Genomic DNA, 22,253 nt, shown 5'->3' with positions numbered 1-22,253 from the left:
ACAAAAGTGACGTGTTGGTCACCAGGTTTAGCTCTCATCTTCGCCTCTAGCTGATTCTTCTCTGCATCGCCATTGACCAATCGATCTATTGCCCCACAATGCAATGTTCCAACTTTGAATTCTCTCTGGATGGATCTGGAGACTGAAACACTTCTCTTTTTGAACAACTTCTCTCCATCAACAAAACTGTAACCATGAAATATCTGGGGAATCGTCAATAACCCCCCGGACATCGAAAAGAGAGTTGGACAAACCTAAATTCCAGCCATGGTCTCACTCGCTTACGACCTTGAAAACCCGCGTAATTCGACATGAAACTGCGCTGGTGGAATTCAACACCATCCACCAGGACAAACTCAAAGATGGGCCCTTCCAGCGAGGCTATCCCCATCCCCACTGATGCACGCCCCATTCCTCTGCCAGAGTTACCTGAATTCGCGACAGGTTCGCCCAGGAGCAGCGAGCCTGAGTTAGAATCTCTACCAAACGACCTCACCAATTCGCTGTGGCTGCCGCACTCTCATGCCTCTGATTCAACAACGAGGCGAGTCTATCGCGGTTTCGCGGAAGAGAAAGAAGCTACTTTCTTTTCATGCTGTCGACAGTACCCAAAGGCAGTAGGATGGTCATTGTTGCTCTTCCTGACTGTGGTCATGGAGTAAGTCATAAAATCACATCATATTAGACTGTACAACTAAACATTCACAGAGCTTATGACAAGTCACTTGTAACTGGTCTCCTTGCTTTTCCTGCATTCAGAGAGAAATATGGAGAGCCAATTCTACCAAAGGATACACCAGCTGAAGATCAGATGTACGAGATCTCACCATCATGGCAGATGGGTCTGCAGAACGCCGCAATTGCATGTGAAATCATTGGACTTTTGGCACACGGTTACATCACAGATCTTATTGGTTACCGAAAGATGATGCTTGCCAGTTTGTTTTGGATGTGTATCGCTGTGTTTCCTGCATTTTTTGCCGGCAGCATCGGCGTCCTATTAACGTCACAAGCTCTGTCTGGTATGTTTATAAACCGATATTCATACGAAAAATACTGACCGTATCCTCAGGGCTGTCATGGGGTGTCATCGAAATTCTTGCTGCAACTTATTCAGCTGAAGTCGTGCCAAATGCTTTGCGGCCGTTTGTCCTCAGCAGCATCAACATGTGCTGGCTGGTCGGACAAGTCATCGGCACCGGAATCCTCCGGTCTCTCGTTCATGAAACCTCTCAATGGTCTTATCGACTTCCCTTTGCGCTTCAATGGGCGTGGGCGATACCGTTGTTGTTCGGCGTGTGGTTCGCGCCCGACAGCCCTTGTAAGAGAACTCACCCTGCCAATCACAACGCAACTAACATGGCAAACAGGGTGGCTGATACGCCATGAACGAACGGACGAGGCGAGAAAATCTCTGACTCGGCTTACTAATAAGAATGGTACCGATATAGAGGATACTATCTCACTAATGAAGCACACCAACAAGATGGAAAAGGACTCCAACTACGGAGGAGCCAGCTATCGAGATCTCTTCAAAGGAGTCAATCGTCGACGAACAGAGATTTCATGTATTGCCTGGGTCTGCCAAGCATTTAGCGGCTGGTCACTCACATCTTACGCACCTTATTTCTTCGAGCAGGCTGGTTTCAGCGCCTCCATATCCTTCAACCTCTCAACCGCCTGCTACGGCGTCGGCATCATCGGCGGTATCATTGCCTGGATCCTACTCCCCTTCGTGGGTCGCCGGAAACTATACATATACGGATTGCTCGCACCCATCTGCTTGTTGACCGCTGGCGGCGTGGTATGGGTGGTGCTGAGCGATCGCACTGGTGCGAACTGGACCTTGGGCGGTTTGATCATCGCCATGACTTTTGTTTACGACATGACTATCGGCCCCGTATGTTATATCGTGGTTGCCGAGATACCGTCTACCCGGCTGCGAGTTAAAACCGTTGCTCTCGCACGAGTTACATATAACCTCTGTTTAATATTCAACAACATCATCATGCCCAAGATGCTCAACCCATCTGCTTGGAACATTGGCGGCGCATCATGTTTCCTCTACGCAGGAACGAGCTTTTTCTGTCTGATATGGTGTTATATCAGATTACCCGAGACGAGGAACTTGACATACCTCGAATTGGATATCTTATTTGAGAGAAAAGCACCCACGCCAAAGTTCAAAGAGCTTCAGGATAGGCTTGAGGATAGTGCGTATCTGTCCATGACGAGGGCAGAGCGATTGACAAATTGGCATGGCTGGTTAGCATATTCATAATAATGATTTTAATGATGTTCATTTGGCGTTCGCCATGGTTCCACTACGTGATTGTTCAGTCAAGTTATCGTGGCGTATTGCATGCAGCTACCTAGTTTTCTGGCACAACTCGAAGGAAGAACACAATTCCTAATACCAAAATCAAACTTTCAAAGCTACTGATCATGTCTTCATAGCATATGCCGCAGTTATTCGTTGCCCCCCTTACCGGGTTTGCTTGCTGAGAACAGTCCGTTTAGGGACTTGGACCTTTGACAGGGCGAACATACGATACCGCGCATTCATTTCAAACCACAGCCTACCACCAAGACATGGCATCACCCTGTCTTAGCAGTATGTCCAATATAACCCCGTAGACCATCTCTCTACTGCCCGTCGTTAGTCAGGGCTTGGACCTCATTCGTATCAGACTCGGTCAATCCTCTCAAACATAGAACTGCGTAAAGTCGACTTGATCCCGCCAGACAACTTATTATAGACTACTCTAACTATAATCGTCTCTAATCGTTCGTTAATGACTTGGCACAGCCTTCAAATCCTATTGTGCAGGGTCATGGCACGTAATCAGTATGTGCACCATGATCTTGGGCACAGATGCCAGCCCTTCATTGCCTGTTACTAGTCGCTCTCATAATTTTCAAATTTATTTGTTCTACCTGTATCAATCACACACTCGTCCCTTTCCTAAGGCATATTGACAACATGCAACGTCCATGCTGGTGATGATATGGTCCTAATGTGATATCACTACAGAACGAAAGATCCCTAATGATTTGGGGCGTATTGATGCTCGCCATCATAAGACTCTGTATCACGACGGGAGATACAATTAAATTGACTCAATTGTCCAAATATCAAGATTCATTTAGATTCAGATGTTGACGAGGGCAGTCCCGTCAGGTTCTGAAGCACCATCAGGCTGATTTCAAGACAAGGGTCCAATTCTATCATCCTGTATCAATGTTTCTTTATAGATTGTTTGGTTTGTATGATAATGATGTTTTCAATATGAACGTAACTTGCCCAGAGACAGTGGTTGAACAAAGCCTACATGGAGTTCCCCAGCTCAACGTCGATGTCACCAAATAGTCGGCGCATTGTTAATGAATAACTTTACTAGGAACTCTTGATAGAATGATATCAAGGTCTTTCGACAACCAAGTTTGGTCAACAAGAATTGGGCTCTGAGTGTTCATTATGTCGGATCATATGGCAACCACTCGCAATATACAAAGCTTGAATTGACACAAGTCAATATTGAGATTAGCGCATTATGATCCCCAACTCAACAGAAGGGTCCTCAACCCACTCACGCTTCTTTGGTATTTCTTTAGGTATGAGTGGGTACGACGATCTCAATGTGCGTTACTCCAGACAGACAGCAACTTGGACTACAAACTGTTGCATGGAGACATGCTTCCGATTTGACCACAATTTCACATTATAACTTGAGGAATCATTTGTCCCGGAATATGGCTCCTTCGGCCTTTGAAGATAATCCATACAGTTAGCATTAGCAGTTGTTATTGTAGCTACTAGCTTTCGGCTCACCGTCTTCCATCTCATCGCCTCGGCACGACCTTGGCCCTGACCATGTATTAAACATACTCGTTCGAATGAACGAATCATCCGTAAGATTCTTGCTCATAGTACTGCGCCCACATCAAATCCCATGTACCGTCATATCAGGACCAAGTGTCAAGCTATTAATCGCACTCACATGCTGCGCACGTGCAAATATCACTATCATTCACCTGCCTATAACTCCTCCATAGTAAAGAAATCATAGTCAGGGTATTTCGTATCTTTAGGCACTTATGTGAGAGTGTCTATCGTAGGACCTTTTGCCCTTGTTACAGAAAGTCTTGCCTCCTTCTCGTCGTGGCTAGTCCCCCGACTATCATGCCAAGCATCCTACAAAAGAACACATGCTCGCGTTTTCATATCCAGGATACTCCCTATAATCGTAGATGAGTACATATGTCCGACATAGGCAGGTTGGCATGTCGGTTTCTCGTGGTCTTGGATGAACTAATCCTGCCCATCGTCATCAGGGCTCGCCATGCCCTATCGCGGTCAGCTCGGTAGACATATCCGAATGATAAAGAGAAGCCTCCCCACAGAATAGGAATTAATACACCGCCTGGTTAAATGGCTTCATATGCTCTGCAGTCACAAGATAGTAAACAACATGTTGTAATAAGCGGTCTAGAACATTCTTCCCTCCTGGGCATAGGAGATTTGTCTACGCTACACGCCCCTTGGGGCCCTGAGGGCATTATGGAGCCAGCTACTGCACAACAAAGTACAGTGCAGCAAAGAGAACCCTGTTGAAAATCTTGCCTTTTTGGCGTTATTTCCCTTATCGCAAGCGGGGAGTTGTCGATTTTTCCCGTGGCCAAAACATCGACAATTAAAGCGCTTATAGCCCTGCCCTTTACCAACCCCTGATTAGCGTCTGACTCAATCCAATGTCGCGGCTTTTAACCCCCACAACAAGAAGAAGGAAAGGGTCTTCTAGAAGTTCTTTTGTTCTTTGCCCCACATCTGAGGAACTCCTGTCACACTATTGCTGGCATCATCGCTCCAGTTTTGCCCGGATGAGAAGCATAAAGAGAAGGTCCATAACCGAGCAGATAGACTGATGGAGTGGAATAAGCTTGTTAGCCGAGATTGCCAGCAAGGCCTTGTCGTGAGATCCAGTAACCGTTGACCACGCAATCTCAACAATCGGTGACTGAGACAACAGCGCCAACGTGCAGGTAGTCTGTCCAGTGCAATATTACTTTTTTGATGAGGTGGTTGGTTGGGCATTCGTGCATTGCCCAGCCCAAATGTCGCTTTGCCGCTTTTGGCGAAGGTAATGAGGTCCACGAATTGAATGGTTACCAAAAAGTCGGGCTAGAAATAGCCGAAGGGTCCAATGTAAGAGGATATTCGCAGTGGGTTGTGGAACACGAAAAATACTAGTAATATCTTGATACAAACATATGTAAATGTTAACAAATGGATATCCAAGTAAATTCTTACGCTCAATGTCTTCCTTGCCCTGCCATGCCGCTTGCGCCTATGCCTCTCCTCGCCTCAAAAGACGATTGCGTTGTGAATGTGATATGTATGTACTGGTGACAGTTCTGCTCAGAAAAAAGATATGATCTCCCAATTCGCCGGACTCAATACTCTGTTCCTGCGGTCCTAAATGCGAACTCCTCTCAACAAATGCGATGACTCCCTCTCTGTCCGAGTCTTCTCCGATCGCGTCCCAAGGCTCTCCATAAGCCCGGCCATGAGCGGGATTTTGTTCAGTTGCATCCGATCCCGCTTGGGCGGGGGTCAAATGCCGAAAGGGCCTGTTTGAAAAAAGAAATATGAGAAATTTTGGTCAATGTACAAGAATCAAATAAGTTCCTGGTAATCCGGTGATTGTGCGCTTTTTCTCCACCTCGCGGTGATAAGAAAGGGGAATAAGTAAATAAAATAACGTGTAATAACGGGAAACTCCTGAAAATGCCACTCGCTTTCTAGAATGATGAAGTATTCCCATGTCTAATGGAAATTGTGATTGGTTGTGAGGGTGTGCTTGGCCGATGCCCTCATGGTGAAATGACCTTGAGTGCCGAGGCCCAAACTGTTTCGGGTTCGTGTTCGGTGGCCAATCCCCTTGAGTGTTGCTAATTTCGACCCGGTTTTCCCGAGTCAGAACCAGGTCATTCGTTTTGCTCTGGTTCCGTCGAAAGTCGTGTTGCACTTTCTCCGGGGCCTATCGTCGGGTGGCGGGACCATCGCTCGTGGGCATGCTTCTAAAACCCTTCCATTGAGATGGGGGGCAAAAAATTTGCATCATCGCATCCAATGGCATGGATAAACGTCAGGGACTCCATAATGAGTCCACGAAGTGGGTCCCAAGTCGGCTGCACTTCCGTGGATTGTCCTGCCTGAATCGGTCTCGTTGCAATGCAAAGAAACCATGGTCAGGTACATGACGTGTTGCATGTCGTAAATCGAGAAATTCAAGCCTTTTGATTTGTGGTGTCGATTCTGGTTACGGCACAGCAATGGAAACCTAGACTGTGATAGGAATCCAGCGAGCCGGAACACCGTTTGCTCCCATCTCGTAGGGCTTCGTTGAGGTTTGTCGTGGAGGAAGTGCGAAACGAGCTCGGCCCGGTCGCTGGTCGTCGAGCTTTCCACGCTTGCGCATCGCCATTTCCATGACAGCGATACGGATGAAGTCGGAGTTCTCCCGCATTTCCCGCTGTCGCATGCCTGGGACCGATTGAGTGGGGACCTGCGGCTGTGGCTGCTGAGGGACAGGGGCAGGCTGCGACTGGAGCGATGTTGATGGATAAGAGTTTCGGGTAGAGCCCGGGGCTGTTCGGGAGCGCTGGATCTTGTAAGTTCGCATCTGAATCGATGCAGCAAAAGTTCCGGCAAAAACGGTCTTGGTTGGCGGTTCGATTCTTGCGTTGGTGGTAGGGTTGAGATAACGGCGAACTGCTGCGGAAGGCATTTCCTCGGAAACGGGTGGCCGACGCTCATCAGCATAGGGAACATTGGGGTCGATGGTGAGAATAGATCGAGTTAAGTAATCATCCGGTGGGATAGAAGGAAGGTTCAGAACCGAGAAGGATCGGGCCGCTGATCGAAGGGCTCGGAGTGAAGCGGTAAGATTTGACTTGAAGACAGACCTCAAGGGCTTGAAAGGCTCCAGGAACTGAGACTTGGGCTGAGCCTCCTCAGGCTGATTGAGAGTGCTGAAGTCCAGCTCATCGACGTCAAGATCATCTCCGGCCAGTGGGTGTTCGTCAACGGAACCAGGTGGAGAGATAACAGGCTCCAGCGACTTTCGCATAGGAGTCAAGTTAGTCCTGCGAGAGCATGGGCTAGGTGTCCTTGGGCTTCCGAGAGATGAGAGGCACTCGCTAGAGAATGACTCGTCCAGAGATGGGATGGAATCGATGGAATAAGTTCTTGTTGACATACTGGAGCCAATGTTGCAATCGCTCACACTATCATCATCGTCGGCAACTTCCTGAGGTGGGGAGAGAAGCATATCCAGAGGGCTACCGAATGTCCAGCTCAGTTCCTTTTCCGAAGCATGCTGACAGTCAATAACCTCCTGCACTGTCAGGGTCTTCTCGGAACGGCGGCGGCGCCTCTGAAGCTGCTTATGTCGAGGAATATCTGTAACGGCCAAGAGTGCAACGAGAGACGGTGAAAGTTTATCCGAAGATCGCGAGTCACTGCTTCGTTTCCTCTGTGATGAATGACGCTTTTGAGGATGGGCGCCATATCGGTTGTTGGTAGTAGGAATCTTGACAGGACTTGTTGGTGTCGTTGGTCTCATCGTCAGACTAACTGTTGTTTTTGATGGGCTCGAAGGGGCAAGACTTGAAGTCTCCCGCCAATCCTTGCGTTTAACCATTGTTGCATTGGAGTCCGGCTGAGCTGAAGATATGGTGACTGTAGTGTGCTTGTTGCTATCGTCATACTTTGGCGACCAGCGCGGAAGTGAGAATGTGGTCGACTTCGAGGTCGCTGTTATTGAAGTCGCCAACTTGGTGTTGTATGTTGGTGATGGCTGATACGGATGATGTACACTGTTGATCGGTGTTGATATTTGGTGATGAGGAGACGAAGTATCTAAGAGAACAGAAGAAGATAAAGGTGAGGGTGAGGAGGAGAATAAACGTGTGGGAATGGGAGTGAAGGCAGGAGATAGAGAGGGAGTAGGAATAGATAAAGTATTATGATGACTAGCACCAGTAGTACAAGGGGAAGGAGGGCGCTGATGGTGGCTCTCCCTCTCACGCTGCGCCAGCATGAAAGAGCGTGGAGTCATCATCCTGTCTGCAGTGGCCACCCCCCCAGTCCGAATTCCGGGATCCAAGACAGGGCAAGTGCGACAGGGTGATACTTGGGGTCGGTACCTTTGATCCTGCCTTCGGGGCTAAGAGCCAGGGGGTTTGGTGTGCTGGCAGGAGTGGACAGTGGGAATTGGACAGTGGCAGGCGGGCAGACGCTGCAATCAATCTGGCAACAGCGGAGCGGAGTGGGTCTCCTCGGTGGCTCTGTAGGGGTTTTGGCAGGAGCCAGAAGGTCCTCACCTCTTCAAAACTGCCCTGTGGGCCCTAAATTGCTTTGTAACAGGTCTCACTTTTTTTTCTTTCTTTCTTTGTCTCCAATTGAAGCTTTCCCTCGTTTGTCGATCGACTAGTCCCTTGATCTTAATTGCCCTGACTTTAATGATATTTCCTCCCTAAAAGGACCCTTTTTCTCGGATCAAGCTGTGTAACCCTGCCTAGGCTCAACAAGCTTCGATTCCAGGCCCAGCCAGTGCCGGATAAGAGATCCGCACCGCGAAACCGGAGTGCCAGAAGTGAAGCAAAGCAAAGCAAGGAAGACCAGTCCGGGGATGACCGCGTGTCCGTCTTGTCCCCAGCGAACTGTTTCAGTAACGTAAACACGAAGCTCAGGATTGGTTCGTCGATCAAGGGTGACGCTTGCGAATTCGTTAGAGCCCTAGAGCTCAGGTGAAGAACGAATCACGTCTTTGATGGCCAAGTGGCTCCTCGAATCGAGGTTTGTTGAAAGAACGAGCCGGTTGAGTTACGCTACCGCGGACAACGGGTCGTGTCGTGCCTTGCAGCGCTGAAAGGGTTTTGTTGCTGTCGTGTAATGCTCGTGTGTCTTCATCCAGATGCCGCAGGGGTCTGTTATTGACAAATCAGATTAGACAAGGTTGCTGATCTTAGGGCCGCGGAGAAGCTTACTTGCTGGCCATATCGGCTTCCAATATTGTTTCAATAACACAGAACTGCCGTCCCGGCAGAAGAAACACAAAGTTGTTGTTCGCAAAAGATATGGTCCTTTTCGTCCTCTGGTGAGTGATAACGACAACAATGGAAGTATTTATTCAACACCGACGCATGGCCACGAGGCCACGGGAGGGGCGTGTTCAGACTGGAATAACGGGACCTTGGGCAGCGTGCCAAGCAATTGTCTGAGATTGAGCTTGACAGTTCAAAAGCCAAACCACAAATATTGGTCAAACTGGCGAGTCACAAGGGAGCTTGTGTTTCGGGGTCCAAGGTCCGCTCGAAGCACCAACGAAGAGCACAGCCCTTGTAGCAGTCAGTAACCGTGTCAAAGCCTCGCTCACACTTTTATCGGCCACACGGAAGGAAAATGGGTGAGAATTGGTCAGGCTGGTTGTCCAGTCGAGCAATATCGCATGCAAGGATCTCAAAGGGATTTGATGAGCTGCACAATTCATCAATGTGACAGTGGGCTGACCAGAGCTTTTGAAAGGACAGGACAAATAGAGAGGAGCCAGCTGGCGCAACAGATAAGGAGCCGTTTAGATTTGTTCCACTCAGAACCCAGCAACTTCACCTGCCTATGATATGATAGATACGTGCCAGTATCTGGAGCACAACTGATGGGCGAGATACGAAGACTGTTTGAGTCTAGCTGCCTACGATTCCTACTAAAGGTGGCAGGTTCTTGATGATTCCTAGTGCAAAGTTGGGGGTCACGTTTCGGAACTTTATCGCGTGCCCGAGCTGATAAGACACCTCACCGAACATCTAGCCAGCCACCAGTGAGCGTTACGATAGCAATCTATCGTGCTCTATCCGATCGGAATGGTCGGTATTGCTGACGGAACGAAATAATATCTATGTAGCTTCACTCTGATCATCGCCACGACTTCTGATACTACAACTTACTCGTCCGGCACTTGGAGAGCCCTCAACGTGGTGACCCACGAGTCAGTGGAGAGAAGAGAGGGCCGAACCGGAGGACTTTCAGCGGCTACTCCGGGCCTCGCCCGAAAAGCACGACCGGAGCCTCGGGGCGGGAATCTCTTATCTATACTTTCCCATTCCTCGTTCCCGCTTGATTTCCACCCGCGTCCGGCGGTTGCACCATCAATCAAGCCCAGCTTGTTGTAAGCACCTCCCGGAACCAGCCATTCCTTATACTTTTCGTTTGTTGCATTGTTGTGAGCACGTGTACAAAACGGCATTCTTGCGGTTGACTTTTTGTGGGATGAACATCACGCTGTACAAGAAACAAAGTCAGGGGGCCTCAAAACCCTCCTGCTGTCATTTTCTGCAGGGTCTTGGATGCACGAATAACGACCATTTGTGCAAGACATTGATTCGCTTTCTTGAGTGACGCCATGCCTTTGGTGCTGATGGGTCAGCTCTCCCCTTTGAGCCTGGCCAGTCAACTCCCCGCGATTGAATTCCAGTGTTCTTCAGATGGTGGGAGGGTGAAGATTAGTGGTGACGCACAGTAACATAAACACAACCCCAACCCTTCTCTTGGCTCGGTGCTCAACCAGAGAAAGACTCCATTGTTGATCGCCAGGTGTTCATTCCTACAGGAGAGAGAACACCACACTCCTGTTTTTCGCACTGCTGATCGGAGCCCTCCCCCTGTGCGTCCTTGGTATAATCAATGTTCCGAAAATTGTTTATCTTTTTTTCCTTGGTTCCCTTTTTCTCTGGCCGTGATCGCCGTGACATCACTGGCAACCTCTTCTCTATCTTGCCCCAACCGTGTCACGAGAACAGGATTTGAGCTGTCACAGCTGAAGTGGTTCTCGACTCGTTTTGGTCATGGGCCGAAACTCTAATACCCCCCCTCCCAGAGCTTCCCTCGTGCTCTCAGTCCCATCTCAGTTCGCTGAGTGTCTTTCTTATCGCTGCCTCCCTATTCGTGCTTGGCTTTTGGCCCTGCGCCCCGTCATCCACTGGCTTGCCAAAAACGCGGGGTCTGTTCCCCCACACTCTGCAGGGTCTGAGAGACAAATAGTTGCTGTTGGTAATTTTGTTCATTCGAATGTGAATCTGGGGTTGCACTGACTTGTTACCTATCTTTCTTGGTCATCTTTGCAGTGCTGCAGAGTTGTGGGGAATTGCATGTTCGTGTGCCAGCTACTGCGATAGTCCTGCCTAGCAATCTAGATGTTATTGATGATGCTCAGATCGAGATTTCAGCCATGAAACTCAAACTCCTGAGCTTCTTTGTATTTGCTCCTGGATAGGCAATTCAGCCCAAGGTGCCGTGTTGAGGCTGGCCTGTCTTACTGTGTTATTCAAAGCTCGCGTACTCCGTACTCGTCTACGCAACTCGTGAGCAGCCTAAATTCACCAGACTAAATAGATCGCTCGGATGCCTAGCTTAGGCTTCCGCGAAGCCCATGTTTCAATCAGCCGTTGTCAGTTTTCGTCACGGGACTAGTTACGAGATGACCCTTGGGCGGCCTGTCAGGTTTGGGGTTGGGCTGTGCAGCGTCCGCCGCTCCTCTCTTCGCTCTGGTCTTTCCTCTTATGTCCTCTCATGCCCTCTACTGTCCTGTCGTTGATCTGCAGTCCGCTCGACTGGCTAATGCCCGCCAGCCTCCGTGCCTCACCCCAACCTGCGATATTCCGCGCCAGATCGCCAATAATTTTGGTGTTTATTCCGTCAAACAAATACGTACTTTCACTAGTTTGCTGGGTTGCCGCTTGCAGTTCAGCGTGCAGGTAGTGTGTTGCCCAGCCCACTGTTAGCCGCTGCTTCATGACGATGGCCAAGCGACATCACCTAGAAGACAGAAGAGAAAGAAGAACGAGATTGCGTGACTTGATCGGGCCTCATCTGCGATCGAGGTGCATAAAACAGCGAGTGCTGAAAACAAAAGTACCATGCTGAAAGGAAATTCTGATCTTTATGGGACGGCCAAACAGCACCAAGGCAGCATCCGAGACATCCTTATCAGCACGTTTCGATCAACACTGACGGTCGACATCAAATCATGGATGCATTGGATGTGAGGCCCGTTATTATTGACCTATGATGCTTCATTCAGATTGTCCTGGTGAGCGAGTTAGTCTAGGAAAGGCCGCGGCATTATCGCATGCATCCATATCCAAGAATCCATAACGCATTACGATGATTGAATGCCCATAGGCTCTTCTCTGGAAGCCTGCATGGCTTTTAAGGTTACTCAAATCCATCTTTCGTGTCGAACTCAATTCAAAACAGTTGAGACATAAACAAACAAAAGATCGATAATCTCGCCGATATTGGTGAGCCGTCGGCAGTACCGTGCGTGTCACCAAATTCAAGCTGCTCGCCAAGCTATCAAGCATGAGATACAAACTGATATCTCATGTTTTATGTTACATGTTTGAGCGCACGCATTATTCCAAGGGAATGGGCCGGCAAAGCTTGCTTTCAAAGTGGCGTGATCTTGAATCTCAGTTGATACTACGTATGGTTACACTCGACTCGACGAGGGTGGGAGGCCTTTTTAAAGTATTGGAGCAGATTGGCAAGAGGAGGCAACAAAACTTGGGGCCTCTAACCTAAGTGACAAAAAGCCTTAGGTAAACTTAGTATAATTTAATGTAGATTTAGAGGATCTTAGACTAAATATTTTTAGCACCTTGATTCAATGTCAGAAGTTTTCTTGCGCCCCGGGGATTGGTAACATTTGGATGCCTAAAGAATGAAAAGCTGCATCTTGGCCGTAACCGTCGCATTCTTCCAGAAGGGTTGCTTCTGTTTCGGGTTTCTGTCAGATCCTGGTGAGTAGCGCTTCCAACGATCTAGGGTATCTCATCTAGAGGAGCAAATAGGTTCAATACTAAGGTTCAAGGTGTCGTACAAACTGTTCAAATTACTTCAAAAGGCTGTGACATGTCAGGACACAGGGTAGTTGCACCCATGATCACAATATTTTGAGAGTTGATACAACAACTCCTAAGCTTGGTGACACCAGTAAAAATTAACGTCATATGACAAACTCGAACACAAGCTCGAGGGTTGCAAAATTGTTCTTTGCACGTTATCTCAAAGATCCAAGCTATCCCGTTCCTTTCTCACGATCGTTCCTTTTGTACAGGGTAATTGGCATTGAGTCCGATCCATACATCATAAAGGCGTGTGACTTTGCCGAACTCCGTCATCGAGCGGGTTTAACATCATTGACAGGGTCATTGTACGCTATTACTTAAATTTTACGAATTTATTGGGCTCGGCATATATTTGAAGTGATGTAATGATCATTCTTATGGTTGAGTCTTGTGTGTTGAAATCAGCGACGTTGCTTGTCGCACAGAGTTGAAAGACACTCCATAGAGGACGGAGGACGCGAGACAATTGCCGTAGTGAAATTGAGACCTCATTGATATCTGGAATCACCACAAGGCAGTCCTATTTTCTGTATCTTCCAATCTTTCATCCATTTACATTATCGAGTCGTAACTTGGTTCTCGTACCCCGCCTGGGAAGAGACGTATGGCAATCTTCTTGAGTTTACCCAACTGCCTGTGTCTTAGGTCCAATTACAGAGGTATTAATACAGATCAATACTGGATCCGTTTTATGCTTCGGTGTTACGGCTATGAATATGCCTTGTCAGAAGCAATACCCGAAACAAGCATCAAGACTCAACTTTCTCCAACGATCCTGAGAATACACTTGATTACCTACAATGGCTCTACTCCAGGAACTCAAAGAAATTGCAAGCAAGAAGAACTGATTCAATCGTCTTGTTGTCTTCACTGGTGGCTCGGCAGTTGATGATAAACACTCTTCTTCAAACATTCCGATAGGTATCAAGCTCATTATCATGAACCTAGACACTATCCAAATTGAATAGCCGATAGAGAAACTAGGTGATGGATATACAGAACTTCCTGAATATGTAGGGCTCAATCTCTCCAAGAGGGGTTAAAGTCGCCTATGATTCAACGATATGACAGCAGTGTATCGCAAGGTCGAAGACATGACCAACAACACTGTAGACATTTCTGAACAGTCCATTCAGTCGGATGAAGCTTCAAGGTTTGTAATATGTTTTGGTATAGGACTAATAAACCCATATCACATTTGTTGATGTATTCACTTTGCATCAGCGTTGTGTGCTTGTGTTGTTCTGTTCTTGAGACTTCTCAACACCACGATCTTTCACATACGACCATACCTATCAGAGAACTCGGGATCCCGTCCGCTCTCCCATAGATAAGCTGATAAGGGGCGGATTAGTAGTTGGGTCGGTGACGACCAGCGAATCCCCGCTGTTGTATGTTTTTGGCCTTTTTGCTCCTGCTTCAAGAAGCCTGGTGACATCTTGGAAGATGGGAGGCCTTATCGTCTTTCGGGTGGACATGAGGTGGCGGGAAGTTGAAAGTTGCTGGCAAGAACTTTGGAAGTTCCAAGAAGAGTGTTTAGAGGAGATTTCGATCCTACCAGAATGTCGAAGTGGGAATCTGAGTGGGAACGTTGTGGGTTCCTCCTCAGATAGGTTAATAAAATCCGGCATGTTCATTGTATGGCATATGTGACTGACATCAAGTTATGGATGTAAGTAAAGTAAATATCATCTACAAGGGAGGCAAACAGAACTAAGACTAGGCCACGTTTATCCCAAGTTCATAGGCAATTGGACAAGAAGCAGGAAATCCAACAGGGACACGGCAACATGGCAATAGTTGCCATACGTTAGGTTAAGATATCTCTCTAAAAGTAACCGGAGTACAATGGCCTTATCTAAGAAGAAAAGTTATTGATGTCCCTTGGTTGAAGAAAAAATGCCGAGCTAGTTAATATAACCCTGACCTACTCGACCGTATCAAACCTTGGAACAAAAGCCCGTTCATACTCAGTGTTACATGGTCCAAAGTCTCCTGGAACAACTCTGAATGGGTATCCTTCGACTCTAAAAACCTCCAGGGACCCTGAAGCAATGTTCTTGAGTGCAATCAACGGCCTAGATGGCCAATCAGGAGGCCTGTCAAAAACAACATCCAACACCCTGAGATTTTTGAAGTCTTTGAGGCAATCCATAGTATCCCTGGCTTCTGGAACCGAGAGCCTCCATGCTTCTTCACCTCCCAAACACACCTCAGACTGGGTTTCTAGCTCTTTTGGTCCTGGAGTAACCCACCTGCCATTGACCCATTCTCTTCGAGCAAGAAGAGGATCAATGACAGCTTTGGGAGATGTGCTTTTTGTTCCCAAGTAAAGCTCCTTCAGGTGAATACCTTTGAACTCAAAGTATCTGGACCACCGGCTGAAGCCCTCAATACCTATACCATCGAGGACCAGTACTTCTAGATTTTCGTGCGGTTGATTGGAAAGAAAGTTTTCCATACCACCCAAGGTCCCACTACCAAAGTGAAGATTTCGTAACGAACCCAAGAAGGGTTGTGATCCAGACCGAGCTTGCGCGAAAGATGCTCGCAGATCTCGCACTTGTTCCCAATCTGTAATGAGGTCTGCATCAAGCTGTTGGAACGAAAGCGTCTCTAGCTCCGTTACCATATGCAGAAGGGCTAAGAGTGCAACCTCTGTACAGTCATCGTATATAAATCCCTCCCAGCATGTCCAAGGAATATCTGTTTCATTCCACCAAGGAGGAAGTAGACCTTCTGCCCTGAGGGTGTCTTGGAGTAGTGCCGCATCCTGTGAGTGGTCCAATAGCCAATACTCTAAAGCCTTGTCCCGCTCTGTTTCGGAATGAAGCTCCGTGCAGCATCTTATATGACGGATAGACGGTCCGACTCGTGGATGTTTGACAATATTGGCCAGAGCGGCGACTATGTCGGTAGCATTCCCCAGGATTAAACAGGTGTAGAGGAGGTGTCGACTATGATTGTAGACGGTCTTGCATGAAACCACTAGGTTTAATAGGTCACGGTGGTGTTCTTGCGCCTTTATTGCCTCTTCTTGATTCGTGGGTTGGATGAATGGGGATGCATTTATGATGTGCTGAGCCGCATGTTCGGCAATGAGTCCCATGACCTCCAGCGGTAAACGCATGGTAGCTTAGAACTGATCGATTAGATTTTGATACAGTATCTGGCAGGCTTAAGGACGAGTTTATAGGCAGGGTTTTGATGGTGATAGTGATGTTGTCTGTTTGGTGTTTCAATGCAGTGACTGCCCGCAAGGCATCCTGATATCACGTGCTCTTGATGATGGCGTATACAATTATCTAGAGTTCAATATCCCCCATCGACAGGTCATGATGAGAAGGCCGATAATTTACGACTAAATTCTTGGCCTATCCTTGTTTAGCTAGATGTGAGCCAATGGCTGTCAATTCGGTCCCGGAGTAAAAATAAGGTATGATGCTTAATTGGGATGATCATTGAAGCTCCGAGCTTTCACTCCCCAATGGGGGAATTCACCCTGGCGTTTGTTTAGATCATGACATTGCCCAAAGTTAAAGTATTGAAAAACATTTGTTTGAATGGTGGAAATACTCGGGGGTGTTTCATCTACATGCTACCGGCCCTTGTCAGTTAGTGTCTATTTAACATCATCCTCATCGTTATATAAGACGGCAGTCTTCACGATAGGATGTGATCGTCAAGCTTCTAAACCTCAGAACTCGGATTATTCTTTCATATAACCTTACAGCTCTTTCATACAAACTTATAGCTTGAAAGATATTCAGCATGCACTTCCTCTACTCTCTTCTCGCCACTGCTGGCCTGGCTGCAGCCCACGGTTACGTAGAAACCGGGACAATTGAAACGCAGACCTATCAATTCTACAATCCTTACACTGATCCTTACATGAACCCTGTTCCTAAGCGTATATCCCGCCCAATTCCAGGCAACGGACCTGTTGAGGATGTCACATCCATCGATATGCAGTGCAACGGCTACACTGCTGGTGGTATCAAGGGAAGCTCGCCTGCCGCTCTTCACGCCGATGCTAAGGCTGGGTCAACTGTCAACCTGAAGTGGACTCTGTGGCCTGACTCTCATGTTGGACCCGTCATTACTTACATGGCTCGTTGCCCCGATTCAGGCTGTGATACTTGGCAGCCTGGTACCCAGAAGGTTTGGTTCAAGATTCAGGAGGCTGGACGTGATGGAACCAGCAACAACTGGGCTACCGTAAGTAAAAGTCCTTATTATACGAGGTTATAAAATTACTGACGCTGTCACACCAGAGCCCTTTGATGAAGTCTGGTAACTCGGGTGTCAACTACACCATTCCTGAGTGCATCAAGCCTGGTTATTACCTTGTCCGCCATGAACTCATTGCTCTTCACTCCGCCTCAGGATATCCCGGAGCCCAGTTCTACCCTGGCTGCCATCAGCTCAAGGTCTCCGGCTCCGGTAGCACAACTCCTTCAAACCTTGTTGCTTTTCCCGGAGCATATGCCAGCACTGACCCTGGTGTTACCTACAACCCTTACCAGGGTGAGCATACTCCCGTCTGCGCTGAAATCTGAGCCTTGCTAATAGAGAACACAGCCACTTCCTACAAGATCCCTGGACCTGCCGTGTTCAAGTGCTAAATGCAATATTGACTTGTACTGAGCATCAAGTTTCTTCCCACAAGTTGGGCTTATCATTATGACTGCGAGTCAGCCATGAATATACATTTGTTATTTTGTAGCACCGAGATCAAGAGCAATGTAGCTGCACATGTCAATTCATAGTAAATATATATGGCTTTGGCGCTAGATAATACACTTCCATCAAAAGAAAGGACTTTAGCAAAGTCGAAACGATAGAAAATGAAGATCCAAGTGACCTGCTGCAACTTCGCATCATTTGGCATTGCCATTAGGTGGTGTTCTCGTCCCGGAAGAACTGAACGTCGCCGCCCTCTTAACCACCTGCACAACTTCTCCTGTAGGAGATTCAGTGTGAACCCACCAGTGCCATATGATAGCCAACAGCACTACGAAGACAGTGAGAGGAATAGAAATCCACCACATAGTCCAGAACAATGGCGTAAGTCTGACATCCCAGGTTGTACCATCTTTCAGGATCTCAGATGTAAAAAGCTGGGACCCAACGACAGTAGCAACGCCAGTCGTTGGCAAAAAGATCATTGTGATAGCTGCGATTACCTTCATGGAATTGGAGTCCTGGATCATCACCATTGAGTCTTGCTGAGTGACGAGGTTGAACGATAGCGTGATGGCGTTGTCGATGCGTTTCTGGAGACTGCTCAGGCGGAGTTGGCTTGACATAAACAGCGAGCGCCGATACTGTAGAGTTTCACGCAACTGTTTGATGATTGGTTCTCGAAGAGTCGGCTGCTCTGGATGTTGGTGATTGCCGACGTTGTGAAGAGTTGCGTCAACAAGCATGATGCATGAGTCAATTGCCTCTGCAATGTGGATGATGTGCTTGGCGCAATTGTGCATGGCAGAGAATGGGACCTTGGAGCTCATCTTGCGGATATTCTTAGAGTTGGCATACTCAAGAATCAACTAGATCCATCAGTTAGTTAGGCATGAAATCCATATTAGAAGTGGGTGACTTGCATGTTCCAGAGGACCAAAAACAGTGTTCATCTTCCAAACCGTGTTATCAACCTCGAAGTAGAGAGCTTCAAACACAAGATCAAACAGAATATATGGATCAGTCGCAACATGCTGCCAGGCCTTGGCAGCAACAAACTCATTAATCCTCTCCCTCACCTTCTGCATAACCCCAAAGCAAACAAGCGTGATACATCCGTTGTTATCAACTCTCAAAAAGAATCCCGCGCGATGCCAGCTATAGTCCGCCTGCGGAAGGGTAGAAATGTGATAACCCATTGTAGCAGCACGGTTGTCAATTTCGGGGGCATTTCCAGGAGTTTGCTTGATGTCAATGTTCTTGCAGAGGAAGTGAAACCACGAGCTGGAGCCATGAGCATCTGTGGAGCGCCCAAAGCTGTGACTGACAGATTGGAGACGTTCTTTGGTGAAGTCGCTGGGGATGTTGAGGATGTTGAAGAGCTCGACGAACTGGGAGAGGGCATCTCGACGGGGAAGATCAAGAGGTGCAAATCTGGCGTTGTAAGTCTCTGCTTTTTCAGACGATGCAAAACAAAACTCATCATTCAGTTCTGGATCGAGACAAACTTACACAATCCTCAAGCTTGCCCTCTGCCGCAGACAACGGGCGTTAGGCTCCAGGTACCAACGGCCTTCTGGGTGATCTACAAATAATCAGCGAGAGATTCCAAACGAAGAATTACAGTCACTTACCATGAGTTACTTCCCAGATGTTCAGCATCCATTGCGGGAAAGCAACTGCGAGCGGCGTTTGAGTCGCCTCTTGAGCAAAGGCATCATAAGGATTAGCTCTTTGAGTCCAGGACATAGTGAATGCGTCGTGAGTTACGGCTCTATGATTCCAGTTCGGTCACTTTGACCGAATGAATGGACTGCTACGTTGCTTGTCTTATGATGGGGAGGTCCTCCCCAGAGTCTCAGTCTATAACACTGGGGGGCCTCAGTTGTATTCCTTGCTCGTCCTAAGCACAAGCGCCGAACCCTTTCATCTAGGACCATGGCGTCGTGATTGTGCATTATCATTTCACGTATTCTTTTCTATTTCAGGGATATCGCAAGCTTGCAGCCCTCAGATGTGTCTAGACCAAGCCATGTTTCAACCACCAAAACGCCATATCCCCGTCTCTGAACGGAAATGGGCCACCAACGAGTCTAGATACAAGATCAACACCTCATTGGTCCATCTCTCGCGTAAAAATAATATAGTTTAGATTATCAAGCTTCCCGACCTCCCGGGTTAGGTTACACTCAGACCGGTCTAGTTCCTCAGGGCTGAAAGTCTCGCTGGCCAGGGGTTCAATGTTATCAATGCTGCTATTCGCTACTGCCTCAACGCTATCGTTTGCAGCTCCCGCACTTCTGATCATGTGCGTTTCACAACCAAACGGAGTATTAGTGATCCTGGAGAGGTTTTCGGATAGATAAATAGATCCTTGGAAAGACAGCCCAATGACAATCCCTGGCGAGACATCTTCAAGTCGCCCAGCATGCCGCTTTTGGTCAAGGGGTCCCCCGTGGCTCCTCTCCATGGCGCCAAACCTCACAAGGCGTCCTATCCTGACACTGCGTTTGCGACAATATGTCAGGGGTTGTGATACTCTCAAAGCCGCGGGTAACGCCATGGCTGAATAGTCCTAACCCCCCGGCCCCCAACAGCCAATATCACAGTTGCAGGGGCTGCGAGTGACATATCGAGACTCAGCCGCTTCTAATAGTTTGCTGTTCGAGCCTCAACTCCACTGACGATGCCGTCTCTCAACCTGTCACCAGTGGCCTATCACCGTTGCAATATTGCGAGGCTGGATGCAGGAGGTCAAGGATAGTCACGCACGCCCACACCCCATGGTATCAGGCTCTGGACTCAAGAATGAAGGGGCTCTGCACTTCCTGAAAGGTCTAGGTCTCCGGTGGCAAAAGGAACGGCGCTATCAAGTGCGTTGTATCGAGATATGGTCGAAAATTGTAGTCTAGTCCCTGTGTTCTCATAGGATGGATGGTGTGTTGTACCCATTCAGCTTGATGTTCAGCTCCTTTTAGTCAGGCTGCGGTTTTTTTGTGAAATATTCCACAGGGCTTGCTTGTGATTTATTAGCGTTGAGAAGAACTACCTGTCGATCTGGAGGACTTTGATCCTTTCTATTTTCTTCATCCCGCGCTTTATCGCTTTCTCTTCATCACAGCTCTGCATATTTGAACCATGGTATTTCTCCCTCATCTTCTCCCTTGCTTCATCCAGTCGTTGACACCTGTAATAGGCACACGGAGGGCACTGGGATCCCAACTCTGTTGGCAATGTAAGTCGGCTTCGCTTTCATCTGCAGAGAACTGGTATTAACAAGGCCAAGTATAATCAGACACCACCCCCTGCTGTACCGCACCAAGCCCACGGTGGTGCGTATACTCCAGGCAGCTCGGTCGTTGTAAGCCTCTATATATCCCGTTTACCCTCCCAATCTCTCATCCTTTACAGTCCTACCAGAACCAGCCGTACACTCATCCATATCAACAAGCTGTATCGCCTTCTACAAGCCCACTCTCGGCCCAGTCTCACAGCTATCCAGCTTCTCCTGGGTCGCTAGGATACCAACAGTCTATCCCTCTTGGACAAACCCAGACTCACAACACGATGCAGTACCAACAACAATCTATGGTTAGTAACTAACATATCCTCAACTATTGCACTCACTAACCATAGCAGGCCTACAATGGCCAACAAGGTGTCATTTATCAACAGGGTTCTAGCAGTGGTCAGCAGGACGGGCCAATGGTAAAGCTCTTTCGCGGTTGTTTTTGTTTCTAGCCTCTAAATTGAACATTTCTTAGCAGAACAAAGGTGCCATTGTCCCCGTAACTACCACGCCCCTCACGACTTCGACCAGTCCCAATGGGAAAGAAGTGAATACTCTCCCATCTTATCATAAGTGCTTACTGACAATGCTTTCAGGTTTCTGAAAAGGAGTTTCCTGTCAAGCTCAAAGGAAGCAAGCACTTCTTTGACTCGCGCTCCATCTACCGATGGCGCAATCCCGTGTTGTACCAGAAGCCTGGTTACACTTACACGAGCAGCGAGGTTAAGATGAGACATAGAGACTATGCGGGTCGTGTCTCCTTCAAACCTCGTTCGGATCGATATCTGCACCACAATGACGGCTACCTTCGTAACATGTATGTTGCATGTGTTGATGCCATCTATGAAGGCCCTGGCACTTCAACTTGGAAGAGAACCTATGTTCGCAAGGTCGCTCCGATGAAGGTGCGCATTGCTACATGGATCATTGACTTTAGCTACGATCCCAAGAGTTGGGAAGATTGGGGTATCATGGTGTTGAGAACTTTCCCGGCTGCTATTGCCATGGCTCTTGTTGTAAGTTGCATGTTAATGAGATATCATGACAAGTATACTAATATGGGCAGTTCTGGGATGGCAAGCCTAATGTCATCAAGCGAAACCTCGCTTATGCTCCTGTTCTTTACAGGTATCACGGCGACGCCAAGGTCTGGAGCAACTTGCTCGAGAACCGCAAGGGTCTATCCCTCATGGCTCGCAACAACCAGATCTATCGCATGTTGCGACCTCGCTATCTCTGCTTCCTTCGTGAGCGGTTTCGGAAAGAGCCTATCTACGGGGATGAAGGGCCAGCTACAGAGTTTTGAGCG

At 48.0% G+C, this 22,253-nt stretch overlaps 8 protein-coding genes and 1 non-coding gene across 9 annotated transcripts; 4 read left to right on the top strand and 5 right to left on the bottom strand.

The window, feature by feature from the left end:
• Window positions 1–33: 33 nt before the first annotated feature.
• FOXG_10467 (uncharacterized protein) lies at window positions 34–2,435 on the top strand. Its single transcript, XM_018389815.1, has 4 exons — window positions 34–658; window positions 709–1,022; window positions 1,073–1,321; window positions 1,371–2,435. The coding sequence occupies exons 1-4, from the start codon at window positions 312–314 to the stop codon at window positions 2,279–2,281; spliced, it is 1,821 nt and encodes a 606-aa protein (XP_018248151.1). The 5' UTR covers window positions 34–311; the 3' UTR covers window positions 2,282–2,435.
• A 1,357-nt stretch (window positions 2,436–3,792) lies between these two features.
• Window positions 3,793–9,715, bottom strand: FOXG_10466 (uncharacterized protein). The gene is made up of 2 exons (XM_018389814.1): window positions 9,055–9,715; window positions 3,793–8,994 (listed from the first exon to the last, which is right to left on the bottom strand). The coding sequence occupies exon 2, from the start codon at window positions 8,124–8,126 to the stop codon at window positions 6,345–6,347; it is 1,782 nt and encodes a 593-aa protein (XP_018248150.1). The 5' UTR covers window positions 8,127–8,994; window positions 9,055–9,715; the 3' UTR covers window positions 3,793–6,344.
• A 65-nt stretch (window positions 9,716–9,780) lies between these two features.
• Window positions 9,781–11,136, bottom strand: FOXG_10465 (uncharacterized protein). The gene has a single exon (XM_018389813.1). It carries the CDS (start codon window positions 10,308–10,310, stop codon window positions 10,008–10,010), a length of 303 nt encoding a protein of 100 aa, XP_018248149.1. The 5' UTR covers window positions 10,311–11,136; the 3' UTR covers window positions 9,781–10,007.
• Window positions 11,137–11,559: 423 nt separating this feature from the next.
• Window positions 11,560–11,856, bottom strand: FOXG_20305 (uncharacterized protein; the record flags this gene model as incomplete). The annotated part of the gene is made up of 1 exon (XM_018400573.1): window positions 11,560–11,856. The coding sequence occupies one exon, from the start codon at window positions 11,854–11,856 to the stop codon at window positions 11,560–11,562; it is 297 nt and encodes a 98-aa protein (XP_018248148.1).
• A 2,398-nt stretch (window positions 11,857–14,254) lies between these two features.
• Window positions 14,255–14,370, top strand: FOXG_20304. The gene has a single exon (XR_001936411.1). It is a non-coding gene; the product is annotated as a 5S ribosomal RNA (ribosomal RNA).
• Window positions 14,371–14,671: 301 nt separating this feature from the next.
• On the bottom strand, window positions 14,672–16,191 carry FOXG_10464 (uncharacterized protein). The gene has a single exon (XM_018389812.1). It carries the CDS (start codon window positions 16,100–16,102, stop codon window positions 14,900–14,902), a length of 1,203 nt encoding a protein of 400 aa, XP_018248147.1. The 5' UTR covers window positions 16,103–16,191; the 3' UTR covers window positions 14,672–14,899.
• Window positions 16,192–16,647: 456 nt separating this feature from the next.
• FOXG_10463 (uncharacterized protein) lies at window positions 16,648–17,783 on the top strand. Its single transcript, XM_018389811.1, has 3 exons — window positions 16,648–17,190; window positions 17,247–17,499; window positions 17,554–17,783. Exons 1-3 carry the CDS (start codon window positions 16,744–16,746, stop codon window positions 17,595–17,597), a joined length of 744 nt encoding a protein of 247 aa, XP_018248146.1. The 5' UTR covers window positions 16,648–16,743; the 3' UTR covers window positions 17,598–17,783.
• Window positions 17,721–19,476, bottom strand: FOXG_10462 (uncharacterized protein). Its single transcript, XM_018389810.1, has 4 exons — window positions 19,290–19,476; window positions 19,168–19,240; window positions 18,579–19,089; window positions 17,721–18,524 (listed from the first exon to the last, which is right to left on the bottom strand). The coding sequence occupies exons 1-4, from the start codon at window positions 19,402–19,404 to the stop codon at window positions 17,853–17,855; spliced, it is 1,371 nt and encodes a 456-aa protein (XP_018248145.1). The 5' UTR covers window positions 19,405–19,476; the 3' UTR covers window positions 17,721–17,852.
• Window positions 19,477–20,747: 1,271 nt separating this feature from the next.
• FOXG_10461 (uncharacterized protein) lies at window positions 20,748–22,250 on the top strand (the record flags this gene model as incomplete). The annotated part of the gene is made up of 8 exons (XM_018389809.1): window positions 20,748–20,796; window positions 20,852–20,890; window positions 20,942–21,016; window positions 21,067–21,246; window positions 21,295–21,363; window positions 21,420–21,491; window positions 21,541–21,960; window positions 22,011–22,250. The coding sequence occupies exons 1-8, from the start codon at window positions 20,794–20,796 to the stop codon at window positions 22,248–22,250; spliced, it is 1,098 nt and encodes a 365-aa protein (XP_018248144.1). The 5' UTR covers window positions 20,748–20,793.
• Between the last annotated feature and the right edge of the window lie 3 nt (window positions 22,251–22,253).

Source organism: Fusarium oxysporum, chromosome 7 (genome assembly GCF_000149955.1).
Source record: "Fusarium oxysporum f. sp. lycopersici 4287 chromosome 7, whole genome shotgun sequence".
NCBI classification, from domain to species: domain Eukaryota; kingdom Fungi; phylum Ascomycota; class Sordariomycetes; order Hypocreales; family Nectriaceae; genus Fusarium; species Fusarium oxysporum.
The sequence above is the reverse complement of the archived record's forward strand: the minus strand, read 5'-3'. Positions and strand labels throughout refer to the sequence as shown.

Bases quoted from the DNA above. Each gene is read 5' to 3' on its own strand.
- FOXG_10467 (XM_018389815.1), top strand. From the start codon at position 312: ATGAAACTGCGCTGGTGGAATTCAACACCATCCACCAGGACAAACTCA. The intron at 659-708 runs GTAAGTCATAAA...AAACATTCACAG, and splicing joins TTCCTGACTGTGGTCATGGA to AGCTTATGACAAGTCACTTG. The intron at 1,023-1,072 runs GTATGTTTATAA...CCGTATCCTCAG, and splicing joins AACGTCACAAGCTCTGTCTG to GGCTGTCATGGGGTGTCATC.
- FOXG_10466 (XM_018389814.1), bottom strand. From the start codon at position 8,126: ATGATGACTCCACGCTCTTTCATGCTGGCGCAGCGTGAGAGGGAGAGC.
- FOXG_10465 (XM_018389813.1), bottom strand. From the start codon at position 10,310: ATGCCGTTTTGTACACGTGCTCACAACAATGCAACAAACGAAAAGTAT.
- FOXG_10464 (XM_018389812.1), bottom strand. From the start codon at position 16,102: ATGCGTTTACCGCTGGAGGTCATGGGACTCATTGCCGAACATGCGGCT.
- FOXG_10463 (XM_018389811.1), top strand. From the start codon at position 16,744: ATGCACTTCCTCTACTCTCTTCTCGCCACTGCTGGCCTGGCTGCAGCC. The intron at 17,191-17,246 runs GTAAGTAAAAGT...CTGTCACACCAG, and splicing joins CCAGCAACAACTGGGCTACC to AGCCCTTTGATGAAGTCTGG. The intron at 17,500-17,553 runs GTGAGCATACTC...TAGAGAACACAG, and splicing joins TACCTACAACCCTTACCAGG to CCACTTCCTACAAGATCCCT.
- FOXG_10462 (XM_018389810.1), bottom strand. From the start codon at position 19,404: ATGTCCTGGACTCAAAGAGCTAATCCTTATGATGCCTTTGCTCAAGAG. The intron at 19,241-19,289 runs GTAAGTGACTGT...GATTATTTGTAG, and splicing joins CATCTGGGAAGTAACTCATG to ATCACCCAGAAGGCCGTTGG. The intron at 18,525-18,578 runs GCAAGTCACCCA...TGATGGATCTAG, and splicing joins TTTTTGGTCCTCTGGAACAT to TTGATTCTTGAGTATGCCAA.